The 17,312-nt window shown below is 47.9% G+C and overlaps 1 protein-coding gene across 2 annotated transcripts in view; it reads right to left on the reverse strand.

Moving 5' to 3' along the window:
- LOC119460517 (katanin p60 ATPase-containing subunit A-like 1) overlaps window positions 1–17,312 on the reverse strand; it is a 169,377-nt gene that overhangs the window by 69,673 nt on the left and 82,392 nt on the right. For both annotated transcript variants that reach the window (XM_037721437.2, XM_049672298.1), the window contains exon 5: window positions 754–966. In XM_037721437.2, coding sequence (XP_037577365.1) covers window positions 754–966 — 213 coding nt within the window. The remainder of the gene's footprint in view (window positions 1–753; window positions 967–17,312) is intronic.

A 17,312-nucleotide genomic window follows, 5' to 3' on the forward strand; every position in this document is an offset into this window, starting at 1 on the left:
ACTGCATGCTCCATTGACAGCAAATCTAGGTAGTCGAAGGACTCGTTGCGCATATTATGATGACTCATTATAATTATCGAGTTATCGAATATCTGCTTAGTGATCAGTCAGTCATACTACGTTTCTTCATAAAATAAATTTAGTAAACCGCTCGAATTACATACACAATTTAATTATTCGCTGCAAGCAATTGCTAGAAAGGAAAAAAAGTTATTTTACAGCTGCTACCAAACCGCTTCACGTCGAACAGCCCGTCAAACACGGTAGTGCCTTCACCAAAGTGGTCGTCTATAGTGACACATTGCACTCAGAAATAAAATGGAGGTGCGTTAGGGTAAGCGGAATTTTCAAGTTACTATAAGCTTAATGTTCGCGATCTATTCCTTGACACCACTGCAGAGAAATTGCGAAAATAAGTCGCGTACACAAATGTGTATGCCGTGACTGAAGGGGATATCCAGCGAAAGGCAAACACCAAATAATGTGCTGCCATTTAATGAAAGACTATCCAAAACAATAATTTTCTAAGCGGCCGGCAGTTCGCCGGTCAAAGCACTTTTGGCCTCGGCCGTTACGGCCGGCGGATCACCAGCTGCGGAAGCCAATAGGTTAAAAAGAGAAATTAAGCTACCTTAAAATTATGGTATCTTGTGCAAGTAATGCCTGCCTCTTCCATCCGAATGCTCCATTTAAAGGACCTGTTGGAATACTCGCATGCATGTGCTTTCTAACAATGCCATAGTGGGTAGTCACCTTCCAGGGCCGGCGGATGCCCTTGAAGAAGTCGGGCATCCACATGGGCAGCACAACAGCCTCCTCGAGCAGCTTCTTGGCCTCGTGCAGATCAGCAATGTCGTCCCAGCGCACGTTGGGGTTCCGCTGCAGAATGTCCCGCTCCAGCAGTTCCACCAGCTCATGGTCATAGCCCGCGCAGTCAAACTTCTTTTCCTGCTGCTGCTCAGGGTCCTGGGCACACAAGATACATGTAAATACCTTTTTCAAGAGGCTTTCAGTGGAGTCAAGTGTTAGATGAAAACTCGTCTGGTCAGAATTAATGATAGTCAAAGGTACAATGAACACCAACCACACGCATAAATAATGACAAGATGTTCTGGCACCCATACAGGTGTGAATACGTCTTATTATTTACGTTGGTGGTCGGCGTCCATTTTACCTTTGACTACTTTCAATGGAGTATCATTACCAATTAAGCCCCCTTTACAGCTTACAATAAAGCCCTTTAAAACCACGAATGTGAAACCAGTTCTCTGGTTAAAGTGGGCCAGGTGTGTGGAAGAGTAAGAAAGCGGGAAATGCATACACTTACTGGGCCTGTACTGAATACAGAGAGGTAGAACAGCAAGGAACCACGCATGAAAAGCCACATTTATCACATTCCAGTTTCACTGAATGCTTCCACAAACAGCAGCTGTTATTGGTCATTTTGTGCCCGTACTGTGGTATAAGAATGAATGAAGAAGGTTAGCAAGAAAGTACAGCTGATCTTCTACGACAGCAATGTGTGATATAATAAGAATGAATGAAGGAGGTCAGCAAGGAAGTACAGCTGATCTTCTATGACAGCAGTGCATGAAGAAAGTATACAATGGGGACAGAGAAACCTATTGTTTGGTTGCTGCTGCCAAGTCCTGGGGGGGGGTGTTACTACCTAGTGGACTGTCCATTTCGGCTGTCGCGGATTGGCTGCAGCTGCACGAGCGAGAAGGAGACTGGTTGGCCTTCAAGACTTCTGGTTGGCCAAAACAAGATCAAGGGTGGTTAACAGCAAAAGAAAAATTACATGCTGCCTATGAGCCTGCTATGGAGAAAATAAATGCATGCTTGACAAAGTTGGAAATGAATATTGGAAACATTCACAAGTTGCAAAGCAGTGTTGCAGATTGCCACAAGTCTAATGAGCTTAAGCAGGCTGAGCTGCAGACAATGATAAAAAGGTTGGGCGGCACTGAAAATCAGAGCTGGCTTGGCAATTTGATATTCTTTGGAACTGAAGACAACTAAGAACATGAGCCATATGGATAGAGAGAGCCGTGTTATGGATATCTGCAGTTTGGCTCAGGGGAGCAAGCAATATACGAATTGACTGAGCTTACTGCCTTGGCAAATTCATTCTGGTAAAAAGTGCCTTACAACTGAGAACTTCATGACCTATAAGCATAGGCAAGATGTCCTGAGCAAAGCAAAAGGAACTAAAGGGCACAAAAATCAGCACCTCTGAGGATTGTTTCACAGCCGTGAGGCAAAATGAAAAAAATTCAATGGGAATACAGCAAGGCACATCGTGTAGGATTTGATTAAGTCTGCTCTTAAATACAATAGACTTCACTTAAATGCCGCCACGCACTCGGTTTCCGACACTGGTACCAACAAATTATCTCCTCGCACGCTGCCATTCACAGCTATCTCTGCCAGCCCACTGCAATATGCAACATCTAACTGTATCACTGCGTGTGTGGTGCAGTGCCACTAGAAGCATTCCCTGCTGCTGCAGGCAGTGTGAAATAAGCGTCACGTATCACTCTGGCAGCATCTGGCATTTCCCACCAGCTTGATAATGCCTGTCGCCATCTTATAGCACTATGCAAAGCAAGGCTCGCTAGCTCGATGGGCGTCAGGTATCTCGTGTTGCAACGATTCTTGCAGAGTGGGCACATGAAAACTTTCCGCCAAAATGCCCCGTCCTGCTGACCTAGGCGAAATCCTAGGAGCGCAAGCTTGCCAAAGCCACAAGAATGACAATGCAAGTCTCGGGCAGCTCGGCATACGTCTCGTGCTACAACGATTCTTGTAATGCTTCCCATTACATAGATGTAAGTTGAGCCTGTCAAATATTTTGGTGACGTTGGCTTGTACGTTTTCCCGGTTAGTACATTGTTCTCAAATTTTTACCCAGAATGTATGAACGAGGTTCTACTTATCTGTAATGAAATAGAGGGGCAGGTAAAGTGCATAACATGACAGAAAGAATCATACAAATCTTGCCTATTAAAGTATTAAAATGAGGTATTAAAGTATTAAAAACAAGATAAATGACCTGCCGCCCCTCGGTTTCAAACCTTATTGAAATTGCTAAACCATCTGTGGTCCTCAGTTAGGAGTCATGGCAGTCCAGTGACAGAAGTGATAAGAAAGCTTTTCCTGCAAATTATGTGGCTTATCGAAAGGATCGCGATTTTCAGAGCAGAGGTGTTTTTGTTCTCAATCAAGCAATTCACTTCCGAAAACTTCAAATTCTCGTTGAGACATGCGAGACTGTTTGGATTCAAATACATCTATGCAACAGTAAATGTTTGTCAGTGACTTCTCATAGGCCTCCCTGATGCTTATAGCGAATTTATAGCCAACGAGCTTATAGCAAATTTTACAAAATCTGTTAAGAACATTTGCTGCTCATTGCTTGATTATTGTACGTGATTTTAACTTACCATAGATTCAGTGACTATGTGCAGGGGTCACATCTAGCAAAGACAAAGCTTGTTATAAAGAATTATTCTGACTCACTCATGCAGTTGGCGGCCCAACCAAAGCGCGAGAACAATATTTCAGACCTGCTACAGACTAATGTTCCCGCCAGTGGCGCACCGACAAGGGGGGGGGGGGGGAGGTTTCAGGTGTTGTAACCCCCCAAGCGTCCAGCCCCACAAGGCCAACGCGTACCTTCAGTGCTCTGTTCACATTGTCATTACAATTCACGAGGTGGCTTGAGGTCGAATTTTCCTGATTAACAAAAACAATCTATCACTGTCTTGTATTTATTCCTTCACTCTTGTGTAAAACGCTAAAGAAATAAACATCGTAATCATCCTTGGTGTCATTATTACAATTATTAGGCATTTTATTTGCTGTTGGATTCCTCTGGCTAAAGCAAGAAAATTGCATATTATGCAAAGGGCTTGCTCCGTACAGTGGCCATTGTTCGTCCAGTGATCTAACAAATGATTTGCTGCAAATTTTTGACATCACTGAGCATGCCTCGATTTCGCTATGGCTGCACACCTCCAACAATCCACTTCTTGCTCTTTGTCAATAGTTTGAATGTGGCTCACCACCGTCCTTGCTGGAATTACACCCTCGGCGATACACATGATTGAAGTGGAAAATCAAATGGAAGGTTTCAAAATATGGGGCATAGTTGTGCAAACGTTTAAAACATAAAAATAAGTTCTGTAAATTTAATTACTTCGTCTTATTTTATTATTTCATGATGAAACTTGTGAAGAGGACATCGTTCCCTTCCCATAGGAGATATACAGATGAGATAGGCCCACTCATAGTGGTGGTGTTGCTGTTAATTTGAAACATGGCTTAACTTGCGCACTTTTGAATCAAATAGATGACAATGACAGCCTGTGTTTTTGTATAAGCTTATATAGCAACATGTTCATTTTGTTTGCAACTTACTGTCCGCCATCAGGTACTAATGCCCCAAACAAGCTGCACAATCATATTAAAAGCTTCTCGGAGGCTCTTCGATACTGGCTGGTGATTTTATTTTACCTAACATACATTGGTCTCACTTCTCATTTGCATAACCGTCGAATCATGTCATTATTGATATCATGTTTTTGATCTCAATCAGGCCATCCAAATCCGGACCCGAGTGCAAGAGGCTTCATCACCAGTTCTAGGTACTGTATTTCACAGTATATCAATATCAAACACCGAGGTAATTGTCAAGATGGTCTGTCTGACCACAAACTCATTCTATTCCCTTGTCCTGTTAGCAAGTCTGAACCACCAGTTGCCTAGACGCGCAAAAAAAAAAAAAAAAGGTTAAAGCTTTTCTATGCAAATGAGTCCCCATTCCATATCTTGATTATTTAGAGAGAGTTCTAAACAATTTCAGTGGTACAGACATTAACCTTCTATAGGGAAAAATCAAATCACTTTGTCATCATTGTCTTCAGCACTACATTCCTAAGAAAATGAAGACCATGCAAAGTAAAAACCCTTGGACCACTCACAACATAATTCACTTACTGCGCAAAGTTAAGCAATACAGGAAGTGCAAGGTAAATAATCCCAATACCATAACTTAAAGCAACTAGTTGCTGAAAAAATGCACACAGGTAGAAATTATTTTTCCAATACCCTCGCACAGTTTCTGAAGACTTGCCCATCAAAATATTGGCATCATCTTAGTTCCGACGACCGTAAAGTCACAGGACAAGTTACTGTCAGCCATAAATTAATTAACAATAGCAACGATAGCTAGAGTTTAACTTGTTCCATCAGTTTGTTTTCTTGAACTAATAGTCTATCCTTCACCAGAATTACCCAGCATAAATGTGCAATTTATCCATTATGAAGGTATCGTCAACATGTTGCTTAACCTAAAGCTGTTTGTGGCTTTCCCACTGATACGCTGAATCTATTGCCACGTTTCTTTTGTAATTTTTCGCATGTCTTTTTCCTATGGCATTGTTCCTGACGACTGGAAGAAAGCTCGTGTTGTGCCTATGTTTAAAAAGGGGGATCGTATGCTGCTAACAAACTATCGGCCTATATTATTAACATGTACTTCATGCAACATCTTGGAACATAGTCACCCTTTTCGTGGAGCAGTTTAGGAACAAGATGGCGCTTTCTGTGTCGCGCCAAACGTTGCCTCAGCGAATGTGCTCGAATATGAAACTATTACTGCTTCTGCCCTGGTACCGTGCGATCAGCTGTCAGAAATACAACTGGGTGTTCTCTAACAAACTGCGCCCAATTCATGCAGCAAAATGTGTAACGATAGGGGGAAGACGTGTGCGGTAGTAAGCTGCAAAAAATGGTGACTCGCATATTGAGGCATGGAATCGACCTGTGTCGCCGCAACTACATAAAGACTGCCTGTGTCGCTGGCCCTTCACGTCACTTTGCTCGAGGATAAAAAAAAAAAAAGATAATTCATCCGCCAGCGATGTATCGCTAACCTGCAAAGAAAGGACTTCAACCCTGGAACGTCAGCACTTATGAGAGAGTACCACAAAGTACAGAACATTTACATTCCAAGCTTTGTGCGCAGCAAGAACAAATTTATCGCAGTAGAGCACACCCGCGCGCGATTAGGCTGAAAATAAACTACGAGATAGTGGCCGCACCGAGGAACTTTACTACTCAGAAACATAATAAGCCACTGCTTCAAAATGTTTGCCAAATAAAGAACGAAAAGCGCACTGATCCTGATTTAATTCATAAGCGGTAAGTTTGGACAACTTGTAATACATGTCTAGCCCCGCTTTCAGTACAAGCACCGTATTCACTGCTCGCACTGTTTGGTCAGAGCTCATCACATGTCCTCTAAAGCTGTGGCCAAAGCTTCGTGTTGTCCACACAGTCACCGTCGACGATATCCGTTGAAACGGAGGTTTGCTGCGCCGCACCGGCGTCACTAATAAATATGCATGTTTAGCTTACTGCCTTTGTATATTTTTCTGTAGATTTCTTGTTCGTTTTTTGAACCAAACGCTTTTGTTCAAATAAGTCAATTTTCTTTTATCCCGTGTTTAACTCTGTAATATGAGAGAGTGTGTCAAACCGTAAATGTAATTATTCTTTTTAGTCTTGTGTTGTGCAGTATGTTGTGTTTATCTTGTATTTGTTCAAATAAGTCAATTTTCTTTTATCCCGTGTTTAGCTCTGTAATATGAGAGAGTGTGTCAAACCGTAACTGTAATTATTCTTTTTAGTCTTGTGTTGTGCAGTATGTTGTGTTTATCTTGTATTTTGCAAATTTGTTTTTTTTTTCTATTTTCCTAGAAACCACACAGCAGTTCTGCACTACCATGTTTTGTATCCGTAGGGGGCAAGGTGTTTTTCAAGCTGCGTTCGCAGCTTTTTCCCTGCCTCCTCCAACCTTTTGGAAATAAAATAAAATTCAAAACTATTCCGGCACGCTTGTTGTAAATTGTACCACAAGAAAGCATTTTCGGACCATTACTGTTTATTAATTTATGTAAATGATATAACCACATGCATAAAAAAAGTGTTTTCATCCGGCTGTTCACGGATGATTGTTTAATATTTAAGCCTATTTTAATTATGCTGCCGATAATTCTGCGTTAAATTATAGTCTTCATGCTGTATTAGACTGGTGAAACCTTTGGGAAATAAAACTTAAGATTTTTTTTTGCACATAACCAATAATAGCATATAAAAGAAACTTGGAGACACTTAAGCATCGCCTTTAAGAGCAGAACGCGATAGCATTATTGGGCCCCGTTCGCATTGCCTTCTCATTCGCTTTCTATGTTCTTTAGTCACATAATGTAATTCTCATGACACAACATTCGTTTATTTGTCCACTGTACGACTTTATTGCCATTATTTGTTTCGATCTCCACCAACATCTCATTTTTACACGACACAAATGCATCCAATTGTTCAATGAACTATCACCTTTAATTTCCCATAATTACCTCACTGATCCGAATCCATCACATGCGTCTCAAGAACGAACTCCTCCTAGTAGCCTTCGCGAGCAGTGAAAGCTTTCCGCTCCAGTGTCCCACACACACCTTCCCTCCAGGCGCGGTTGAGGTGTTCGCTGAGAAGTGAGACGGTTACTTCACGTTTGCTTTAGTCGAAATGACGGCGGTGAATGCTACAAATTATTTTCAGGTTTCTGTTTTTACTTGACACTTTTAATATTTCAGTTTGAGAAGATAAAAGGCATGCGCTGTCGCCGTTTTGTTTCATGACATGCGTTTGTGGGGATCCCAAGGAATAATTTCGGAGAGAATGTAAGACAAGGTAGCAATTTTAGTGACAGAAGAAGAACTTTAGTGCCGTATAGAATATATACGGCCATTTTTGCACACAGGACGCCAACACCGGATTTTCTGCGACACAGGGCCCTTAACGCTATTGCGTTAAAAAGTTTACTCTCGGTGCCAATACCGCATCTATGACAATGTAGTCTCTCATATAGTCTCTGAAACTGCCCGTTTTAAGTACCTTGGTGTTACAATTTCTAGCCAGCTAACATGGTCCATGTATATTGATAAGAACATGTGCATCCACGGGTTGCAAGCTTGGTCTCCTTAGACGTAAGCTTAGGAGCTCTCCTTGTAATGCTAAGTTGCTAGCTTTTAGCACATCAGGTCACAACTAGACTACGCATGTGCTTTCTGGGACCCTTACAAAAACAAGGATGCCAAAAAACTTGAAATACCTTAAAGACTTGTTGCTTGCTTCGTATACCACATTTATGAGCAGCGTTCATCTCTTGGCAACCTCATGAAATTTAACAATACTGTCACTCTTGAAATACACAGAAAACTTGCTAGACTTAAATTACTTAACCAGCTATGGCATCATGATCTTCGACCCAATTCTTGATCATATTGTGACGGAAGCGACATGGAGGCGAAGGATATATTTACAAAATATATACAAGGAAGCTAGGGCAAGAGATGTCCGATCCGGCCCAAGAGCTAGCATCTTCATCGACGTCTTTGTCGCGCCGCCAAGCATCGCGTTGATCCATGTGTGGATTGCTCCGTAACATCACTCTCCGGCGGCTGAAGCGCCGTCCTGGCGCTTGTTATGAAGCCGGGAAACATGAACAACTTCAATTCGCAGCGATGAGGTAGAAGAAGCAGGATCCAGGAGTACAATTTCGTAATTTACGTCACCGAGTTGACGAAGAACCTTGTAGGGCCCGGTGTAACGTGAGAGGAGCTTCTCTGATAGGCCGATGCGGCAGCATGGCGAACATAGGAGGACCAGAGAGCCAGGCGTGAAGTGCATGCTTCTGTGTCGGCTATCGTAACGGGACTTCTGGGCTGCTTGCGAAGCAGAAAGTCGATCGTGGGCAAGTTGACAAGCTGCACAGGCTCGAGCTGCGACGTCACTGGCGTATTCAGTAGGCGAATGAGGAGCCGAAGGAAGGAGAGTCTCGAAGGGTAATGCAGGATGTCGGCCAAACAGCAGATAAAACGGTGAATATCCGGTGGGGTCATGCCTTGAGGAATTGTACGCAAAGGTAACAAAGGGTAACGTGCAGTCCCAGTAATGATGATCTGGTGAAACATACATGGCCAGCATCTCGGTTAGCGTTCGGTTCAGGCGCTCGGTCAATCCCTTCGTCGGCGGATGATAAGCGGTGGTGAGCTTATGTTCAGTGGAGCAAGCAAGAAGGATGTCATCTACCACTCTTGATAGGAAGTACCTCCCGCGATCAGTGAGGAGCTGCCGAGGGGCGCCATGATGTAGAATTACGTCGTGTAGGAGAAAGTCAGCGACGTCTGTAGAACAGCGTGTCGGTAAAGCCCTGGTGATTGCGAAGCGCGTGGCGTAGTATGTCGCGACTGCAACCCATTTGTTTCCCGAGATGGACGTAGGGAAAGGGCCTAGAAGGTCAAGGCCGACGCGGAAGAAGGCTCTGCAGGGATATCAATAGGTTGTAGCTGACCTGCAGGCAGCGCTGAAGGGCGCTTGCGGCGTTGGCAGCGTTCACAAGCAGCGACGTAGCTGAGCACAGAACGGTACATGCCAGGCCAGAAAAACCGGCGTCGGATGCAGGCGTAAGTACGCGAGACACCTAGGTGACCGGCAGTTGGTACACCGTGAAGCTGGTGAAGAACAGTGGAGCGAAGATGGCGAGGTAGGACAAGCAGAAGTTCTGGGCCATCTGAGCTGAGATTACGACGATACAGAACGTTGTCGTGTAGCTGAAACAGGCGAACAGAATGGTCTGGTGATGGAGAGGTAAGACGGTCGATGATGAGCCGTAAGGACGCGTCTCGTCGCTGTTCGGTGGGGATATCATCCAAAGCAAGGATGGACAGTACGCAGGTGTCGGAGTCAGGGTCAGTGAGGTCGGGAGCATCAACAGGGTGACGTGATAAGCAATCAGCGTCCTGGTGCAATCGTCCAGACTTGTAGTGCACAGCAAACGAGTATTCTTGAAGCCGTAATGCCCAGCGGCCGAGACGTCCAGACGGATCCTTTAGCGACGAAAGCCAGCATAGAGCATGATTGTCTGTAATTTGTGGGAATCCTCGGGTCCCATAACCGCCGCACGGGCAGCGAACGTCGCGTCAAGCGCATGCGTGCCAGGGAGAGGGGAAACTTTCCTTCCGCGGGCGGCGCGCAGGAATCGCAAGCGCTATCAGCGCCACCGGGTGGGTCACGTGAGATCCCGCTGATATCGCCCGGGTCTCTTTGGTCTCCAGCAAGCGGCGACGGCGGAAGTCTCCGCCGTCGCTCCCGTATTCCCGCACGTGGTTAGTCAACCGCGTTCTTGCTGCAGCAAACGCCGCGGCCCCCCGTATTCCCCAGTTGGTAAGTCGGAAGCCCTTCTTTACCTAGTGTATTATTCTCTTCGAGGGAACCCTCAGCGATGTCAACTATAGCTAGCTGGCCTGCTCGAAGTGTTAGTTGCAGTCGTAATAAATGCATTCCGAGTGTACATGTGGTTGTCGTCTATTGTTTCCTCGAGCTTGTACCGGACCGCGGTTGATGCGCAGGCATGTGCCAACCGCGGGGCTCGGTGTGTCGAGGCAGAGGGCCGTTGGCATTCCCTCCATATCACGACATTTTGGCGTTCCCAACGTGGGGCAAGCTCTTGGAAAACGGGTCGACGATCTGTCCGGACCAGCGTTAGGCCTCAGCCGAAGGCGTGATTGCTTTCTTGAGGGCGAGTTAACGCTGCGTCCAGTGTCGCCGAACTCGTGTAGACGCTGAGATTTGCAGCAAGTTTTCTTTTAAGAGTACGCCCGAAGCGAGTGAGTGCAGCAGCCGACGCGGTGGTCGATTTTCCCTGTACATATGTAAATAGCGTCCTTTCTGTATCTTTGGCTCTGGGAACCAGGCGCCGGAAACGCTGGCTAGGACGTCAGCGGGGCGCAGTCCCAGGAGTCGGCTCGAAAACTGCGTGTTGAGCAGCGAGCGGGGACCGCTTAGCTAGGCCTGCATCTCCTCGCGGCGGCTCATTGGAACCCTTTATGGGTCTTTTGTGGCATTGTATCCGTCATGGACGCGATTAGGCCTAAGGCTCTGCGGAGCTGCCGGTCGCATGTTCGAAGACGACCATGCCGTGACATTTAGCGGGTGCAATCGGATTCGCTAGTTCTACTATACTCGCCCGAGCGGAGAAACCTCGTTCGAAATAGAAAGCTTATTTTGTTCAGATGAATTCAATATTTTGCGGGCGGAATAACCGAAATCTCGGGGGACCAGAGAGCACTTTGTTCATACGAGCAACGCCCACGTTCGCGCTGTATCGGACCGGAAAAATTCGGTCGAAGCGAATAACTTCATTCAAACGAACTGGATTGTTTTTTTTTTTTTTCCTCTTGTTGCCACATAAAGCTATGCGGTAGACGGGTGGTTCAGCATCGTGTCAGACGGCCGACGCTGCGGCGGCCTCTACTGCCTTAATTCTAAGTGTTTGTGGAGTGCATTTGAGCGACTTTGCAGAACGAGTGAAGCCGCCTGGACTTGTTATTGTTGCCATCGTCCACGTCCCTGCCTGCTGTCTCGGCCTCAAATTGCAGCGGAGGCCCCTCCCTGTTCGCGTCCCGATGCAGCAGCACATGGCAGCCACGAGGAGGGAGGCCTGCCATCATACTCCCACGAGGGTACGTCGGTGCGAGGTTCATCGTGCCGGCGCGCGCGCCGCTTCGAGAAAGTCCTGACCCACTGTTCCCGGGTGGACATTGCGGCGCGTACCTTGAGGGCAAGCCATCTTCAGCCCCGTCATCGGCAACCACTGTGACGGCTGCCACATGTGGGCGGCCGCCACACAGGACTGTGTTGCCTATCAACGTGGATTCGGACATTTCCTGCCGGAGTTTACCATCGCATCTGCCCGGATACTTTGTCAATGCCGTCATTCCAGCGATTTCTCCGCCGTAGGGCAATATTTAAGGGTGGAGGGATGTGGGAATCCTCGGGTTCCATAACCGCCGCACGGGCAGCGAACGTCGCGTCAAGCGCATGCGTGCCAGGGAGAGGGGAAACTTTCCTTCCGCGGGCGGCGCGCGGGAATCGCAAGCGCTATCAGCGCCACCGGGTGGGTCACGTGAGATCCCGCTGATATCGCCCGGGTCTCTTCGGTCTCCAGCAAGCGGCGACGGCGGAAGTCTCCGCCGTCGCTCCCGTATTCCCGCACGTGGTTAGTCAACCGCGTTCTTGCCGCGGCAAACGCCGCGGCCCCCGTATTCCCCAGTTGGTAAGTCGGAAGCCCTTCTTTACCTAGTGTATTATTCTCTTCGAGGGAACCCTCAGCGATGTCAACTACAGCTAGCTGGCCTGCTCGAAGTGTTAGTTGCAGTCGTAATAAATGCTTTCCGAGTGTACACGTAGTTGTCGTCTATTGTTTCCTCAAGCTTGTACCGGACCGCGGTTGATGCGCAGGCATGCGCCAACCGCGGGGCTCGGTGTGTCGAGGCAGAGGGCCGTTGGCATCCCCCATATCCCGACAAATTACAGAAAAAGTTCGGCCAAACAAGTAAGGTCTGAATTTGGTGACAGCCCACACTAAAGCCAGGCACTCGCATTCTGTGATGGAAAAGTTTCGTTCGGACGAGGACAGAAGGCGACTGGCGTAGGCGATGACACGTTCCTTGCCGTGCTGTGTTTGGCCAAGGACAGCCCCAATTCCATGACCACTGGCATCAGTGCGAAGTTCCGTAGGCAATGAGGGGTCGAAATGGGCCAGTATTGGTGGTGTAGTGAGTAGGCGGACGAGGGCAGAAAACGAAGCTGCTTGTTCGGGTCCCCACATGAAAGGAACGTCCTTCTTCAAGAGTTCCGTAAGAGCGCGGGCGATGTCCGCAAAGTTCCGGACAAAGCGACGAAAGTAGGAACATAATCCTACAAAGCTGCGGACGTCTTTGGGTGAACGCGGCACGGGAAATTGTTGCACTGCTCGCACCTTGTCGGGGTCTGGTTGAACACCGGCAGCACTGACAAGGTGACCGAGCATAGTTATCTCGCGCCGCCCGAAACGGCACTTGGCGGAGTTCAGCTGAAGGGTGGCTCTTCGGAAGACGGCAAGAACAGCCGATAAACGGGTGAGGTGGCTCTCAAACGTAGGCGAGTAGACAATCACATCGTCTAAATAGCATAGACAGATGGACCACTTATATCCCCGCAACAGAGAGTCCATCATACGTTCAAAAGTTGCTGGGGCATTACACAGTCCGAACTGGCATGACCTTGAATTGGTATAGGCCATCGGGCGTACCAATTCGCGCAGTTTTTTCGCGGTCTATAGGGTCGACTGAAATCTGCCAATAGCCAGACCGAAGGTCGATGGAAGAAAAATATTGGGCTCCATGAAGGCAGTCGAGGGCGTCATCGATACGAGGCAAAGGGTAGACGCCTTTATGAGTGACTTTGTTCAAATTCCGATTATCAACGCAGAAACGCCAGCTGCCGTCCTTCTTTTTCACGAGAACGACAGGGGAGGCCCACGGGCTAGATGAAGGTTCTATGACAGTCTTTTGTAATCATTTTGTCGACCTCGTTCTGGATGACTTGACGTTCGTGATGCGATACGCGATATGGATGTTGGCGTATAGGAGTGGCGTCACCAGTGTTGATGCGATGAGCCACGACTGATGTTTGGCCTAGAGGGCGGCCGTCAAAATCAAAGATGTCACGATAGGACGCCAGGACCCGGTAGAGATCTTGGGCTTGCGCCTGGGTCAGATCGGGAGCAATCATCTTGTTAATGTCGTCGAGAGACGAAGGCGCAAAGTTAGCCGAGCAAGAAGGCGGCGAAACATCGGCATCCAAAGTGGCAATCTCGTAGGGGTCAAGCGCGGAAATGGTGGCCAGCGACATGCCTTGCGGGATAACCTGAGTCAACAGGCTGACGTTGAGAAGCGGCACGACCACCATATTGTCAGCAACGGAAACAATGGTGTGAGCCAGGGCGACATCGCGGGCTAACAGGACGTCCATAATTGGAGACAAGACGTAGTCGCCATCGGGAATGTCGAGTGAAGACGTCAAAGTAACGTATGTAGCAGCTTCAGGCGGCAAACGAACGTGGTGGTGAGAGCATAAGCGTGGCGTGATGTCGGCTGGACTGTCGGGAGGATGGGGCAGCTCAAGCTGAAGAGCACCAGTCGCACAATCAATGAGGGCAGAATGGGTGGACAAAAAATCTAAGCCAAGTATAAGGTCATGGGGGCACTTCTCGATGACGGCAAATTCGACGGAAGTGGGATGACCAGCAATGCAGACGCGGGCGGTGCACATCCCAAGAACGGCAGGAGTCCCTCCATCAGCGACGCGGAGGATGTGGGAGGCGGCAGGCGTGAGCACTTTATGAAGGCGTCGACAAAAATCTGCACTCATTACAGCGATGTGTGCTCCAGTATCGATGAGTGCAGAAACAGTTACGCCATCAACATCAACGTCTAACAATCTTTGTCTTGTCGGCAGCGTCAGAAGAGGATTTGTGGTGGCAGTCGTCAATGCAGCGTCACCTCCGGGCGCTGCATTGTTTAGTTTTCCTGATAGGCACGAGCAGGGTTGAAGGGGGACGACAGGCGGCGAGTCTGTGGTGAGCGAGACGACGGGCGACGGCCTGGAGGCGAGCGTGACTGGTGACCACGCGGCGACGGGGAGCGGCTACTTATCCTGGGGGAAACATCGGCATTGGGGAAATAGAACTGGGTTGAAGGCAGGAAGGGGGTGCTCTCGGGACGGCGGTAAGGGGTAGACAGCGTGCGAGGCGCCGAGGACCAGCGGGTGGCGCAATAACGGGCGACGTGGCCGATACGGTGACAAGTAAAACATATCGGTCGATTGTCAGGGGTTCGCCACGCAGCAGGGTCGCGATATCGAGTAGCGTATCGCTGCTCTTGATAGGAAGAGGGCGGATGCCACGAAGTTTGTGTTGGGCTGGCAACGGTGCACACAGAGTGAATGCCCATGTTGGCGAGCTCCTGCCGGACAATGGCTTGAACAAATGGAGCCGTAATCGAGCTCAAGTCACCGGCGTGAACTGGAGCAGGGTCATGGCCTCAAGTTCGCGGCGTACAATACGCGACAGCTGATCTGGTGGAACTGACGGTTGTGCAGCCGTGCGGTCTTCGCAAGAGGACGTTGCCGCCGTGTTGGGAAGCCGGGCAAATGAGTGGCCAATGCGCCGGCTTTTAGCCTGCTCAAAGCGCCGGCACTCCTTTATAATAGCGTCGACTGTAGAACAGTTTCTACACATTAAATGGTTGAAGGCGTCGTCGGCGATCCCTTTCAAGATATGCCCAACCTTGTCGTCCTCCGGCATCTCAGCGTCGGACTTTCGGCATAGCGCTAATACGTCTTCTATGTACGCGACGTAAGACTCAGTAGCCGTCCGCGCACGTGACGCGAGCATCTTTGTCGCGGCGATCTTCCGGCCAATGGGCTTCCCAAACAATTCTCGGAGTTTTTCTTTGCAGGTGTCCCAGCTCCCAATCTCAGCTTCGTGATTATCGAACCATACCTTCGCGGTGCCTGTCAGGTAGAAGATTATATTTGCCAACATCATGGTAGGGTCCCATTGGTTGTTCTTACTCACGCATTCGTACTGCGCCAGCCAGTCTTCAACATCCGCGTCACTGAACCGGAGAACGTGCCAGGATCCCGGGGTTGCACAAGCACGACCGTTGAAGTGGCGGGCGCAGATGTAGACGCTGTGTCTTCCGCCATTGCAGACAGATGTCCGAAACGACGGCCGCTGCGAAGTTCCGTTGCGAGGCGAGACGTACCCCGCACCACCACCAAAGTGTGACGAAGCGAGATGGAGGCGAAGGATATATTTACAAAATATATACAGAGGAGGCTAGGGCAAGAGATGTCCGATCCGGCCCAAGAGCTAGCATCTTCATCGTCGTCTTTGTCACGCCGCCAAGCATCGCGTTGATCCATGTGTGGATCGCTCCGTAACAATATCTACAACCTTTGTCAACTATAACTATTCAGCATCATTATTTAACCAGCTTAACATCTCCATTCGTACGACCGAACAACTACAAATACAAAATTATTCCCACAACAATAACAGATTGCCATAATTTACCACCTGAGCTACAGTCAACGAACAAACCAGCATTACTTCAAGCCACCTCCAACACCATTTTGATATTGTCGCACCCTCGAATCAGCACTCTTGCATGCCTATCGGCTGGCATTTGTAGTAGTCGTTTTGTGCTGTCATTAGGCCTAGCTGCTTCGACGTTCAATATCATGCTTCCTGCTATTCAGTGCTGTGCTTTTCATTTAAAGTATTCACCGCTGTCGGCAATGGTGCCGACTCTACCTTCGTCCTACTCGTGATTGGCGTCGAATTGTAGAAAGCACAGCAAGGGCCTAAATATTCGAAACCCCCAAAATAGGTGTTTTTTTCTTTAAGTCAGCCTAGTCACAGTACAGCAGTGTTATGCGGCGAGGCATATCAAAAGTAAGAAAGGGGCATTGGCACGGGGCTTCTATTGGTGCTTTGGGATACCCGACACTCTACTACCCAAACGGTGCTGCCTCTTCATGTATCGGGACAACACCAGCCACCAGGAGGAAACCCCTATGTCTGCTACTAATCTGGCTCAGTGCCTAGAAACACAGTTTCCAAATGACATATTTGACAATAACATATTTGACATATTTGCCAATGTTTCTAGACTCTCGCTCTAAAGTAGTGGGGTACCCCCAGGATGGGATGCTTCAAAGGCAAACTGGCTTTAGAAGAAGCAAGAGACATTTCAACACCAAGGAACCCAGATATGTCCTCAACAATGAAAGCCTCTCCTTCCATGTCAGCACTGTGGAAAGACATCAACCAGCTGCAATTTTCACTTGCTTGTGGCAGCAATTTTCCCTGCCACAGGTTGAGGTATATTTATTTCAATTTTATTTAGTACATACTGCTGTCCGAAGACCAAGCAGGACGGGTGAAAAAATGAACATAGTGAATGAAACTGACAAGTTATACAACAAAATAAAGCAAGCATTACCACTCTAAGACAAGCATAGCCTAACAAACATTATTCAAATATGTTGGAGACAAGAATTGCATAACTCTGTAAAAGCACTTTTATGTGCACAAAGAGCGGCGGGCGACTACCTGGTGAGCGATGATATGGTTGGAACACAAATCGAAATGAGGGTGTGCAGGTGTTGCGGCAGTGACGGGAAACATGGCCAACACGTTGGCGCTAGAAACAAATAGGCATGTTATCTGGTGTTCGCCATTCCATAGGGTTACGATAGGGCCGTGAGGGGTACTGGTTCTGCGGAGCCGGGACTGTAGTAAAGGCGTTGGATCAGTTGATATGGCAAACGGAAGGAACACCAAGGCTCGCCAG

Source organism: Dermacentor silvarum, chromosome 8 (assembly GCF_013339745.2).
Source record: "Dermacentor silvarum isolate Dsil-2018 chromosome 8, BIME_Dsil_1.4, whole genome shotgun sequence".
Classification (NCBI taxonomy): Eukaryota; Metazoa; Arthropoda; class Arachnida; order Ixodida; family Ixodidae; genus Dermacentor; species Dermacentor silvarum.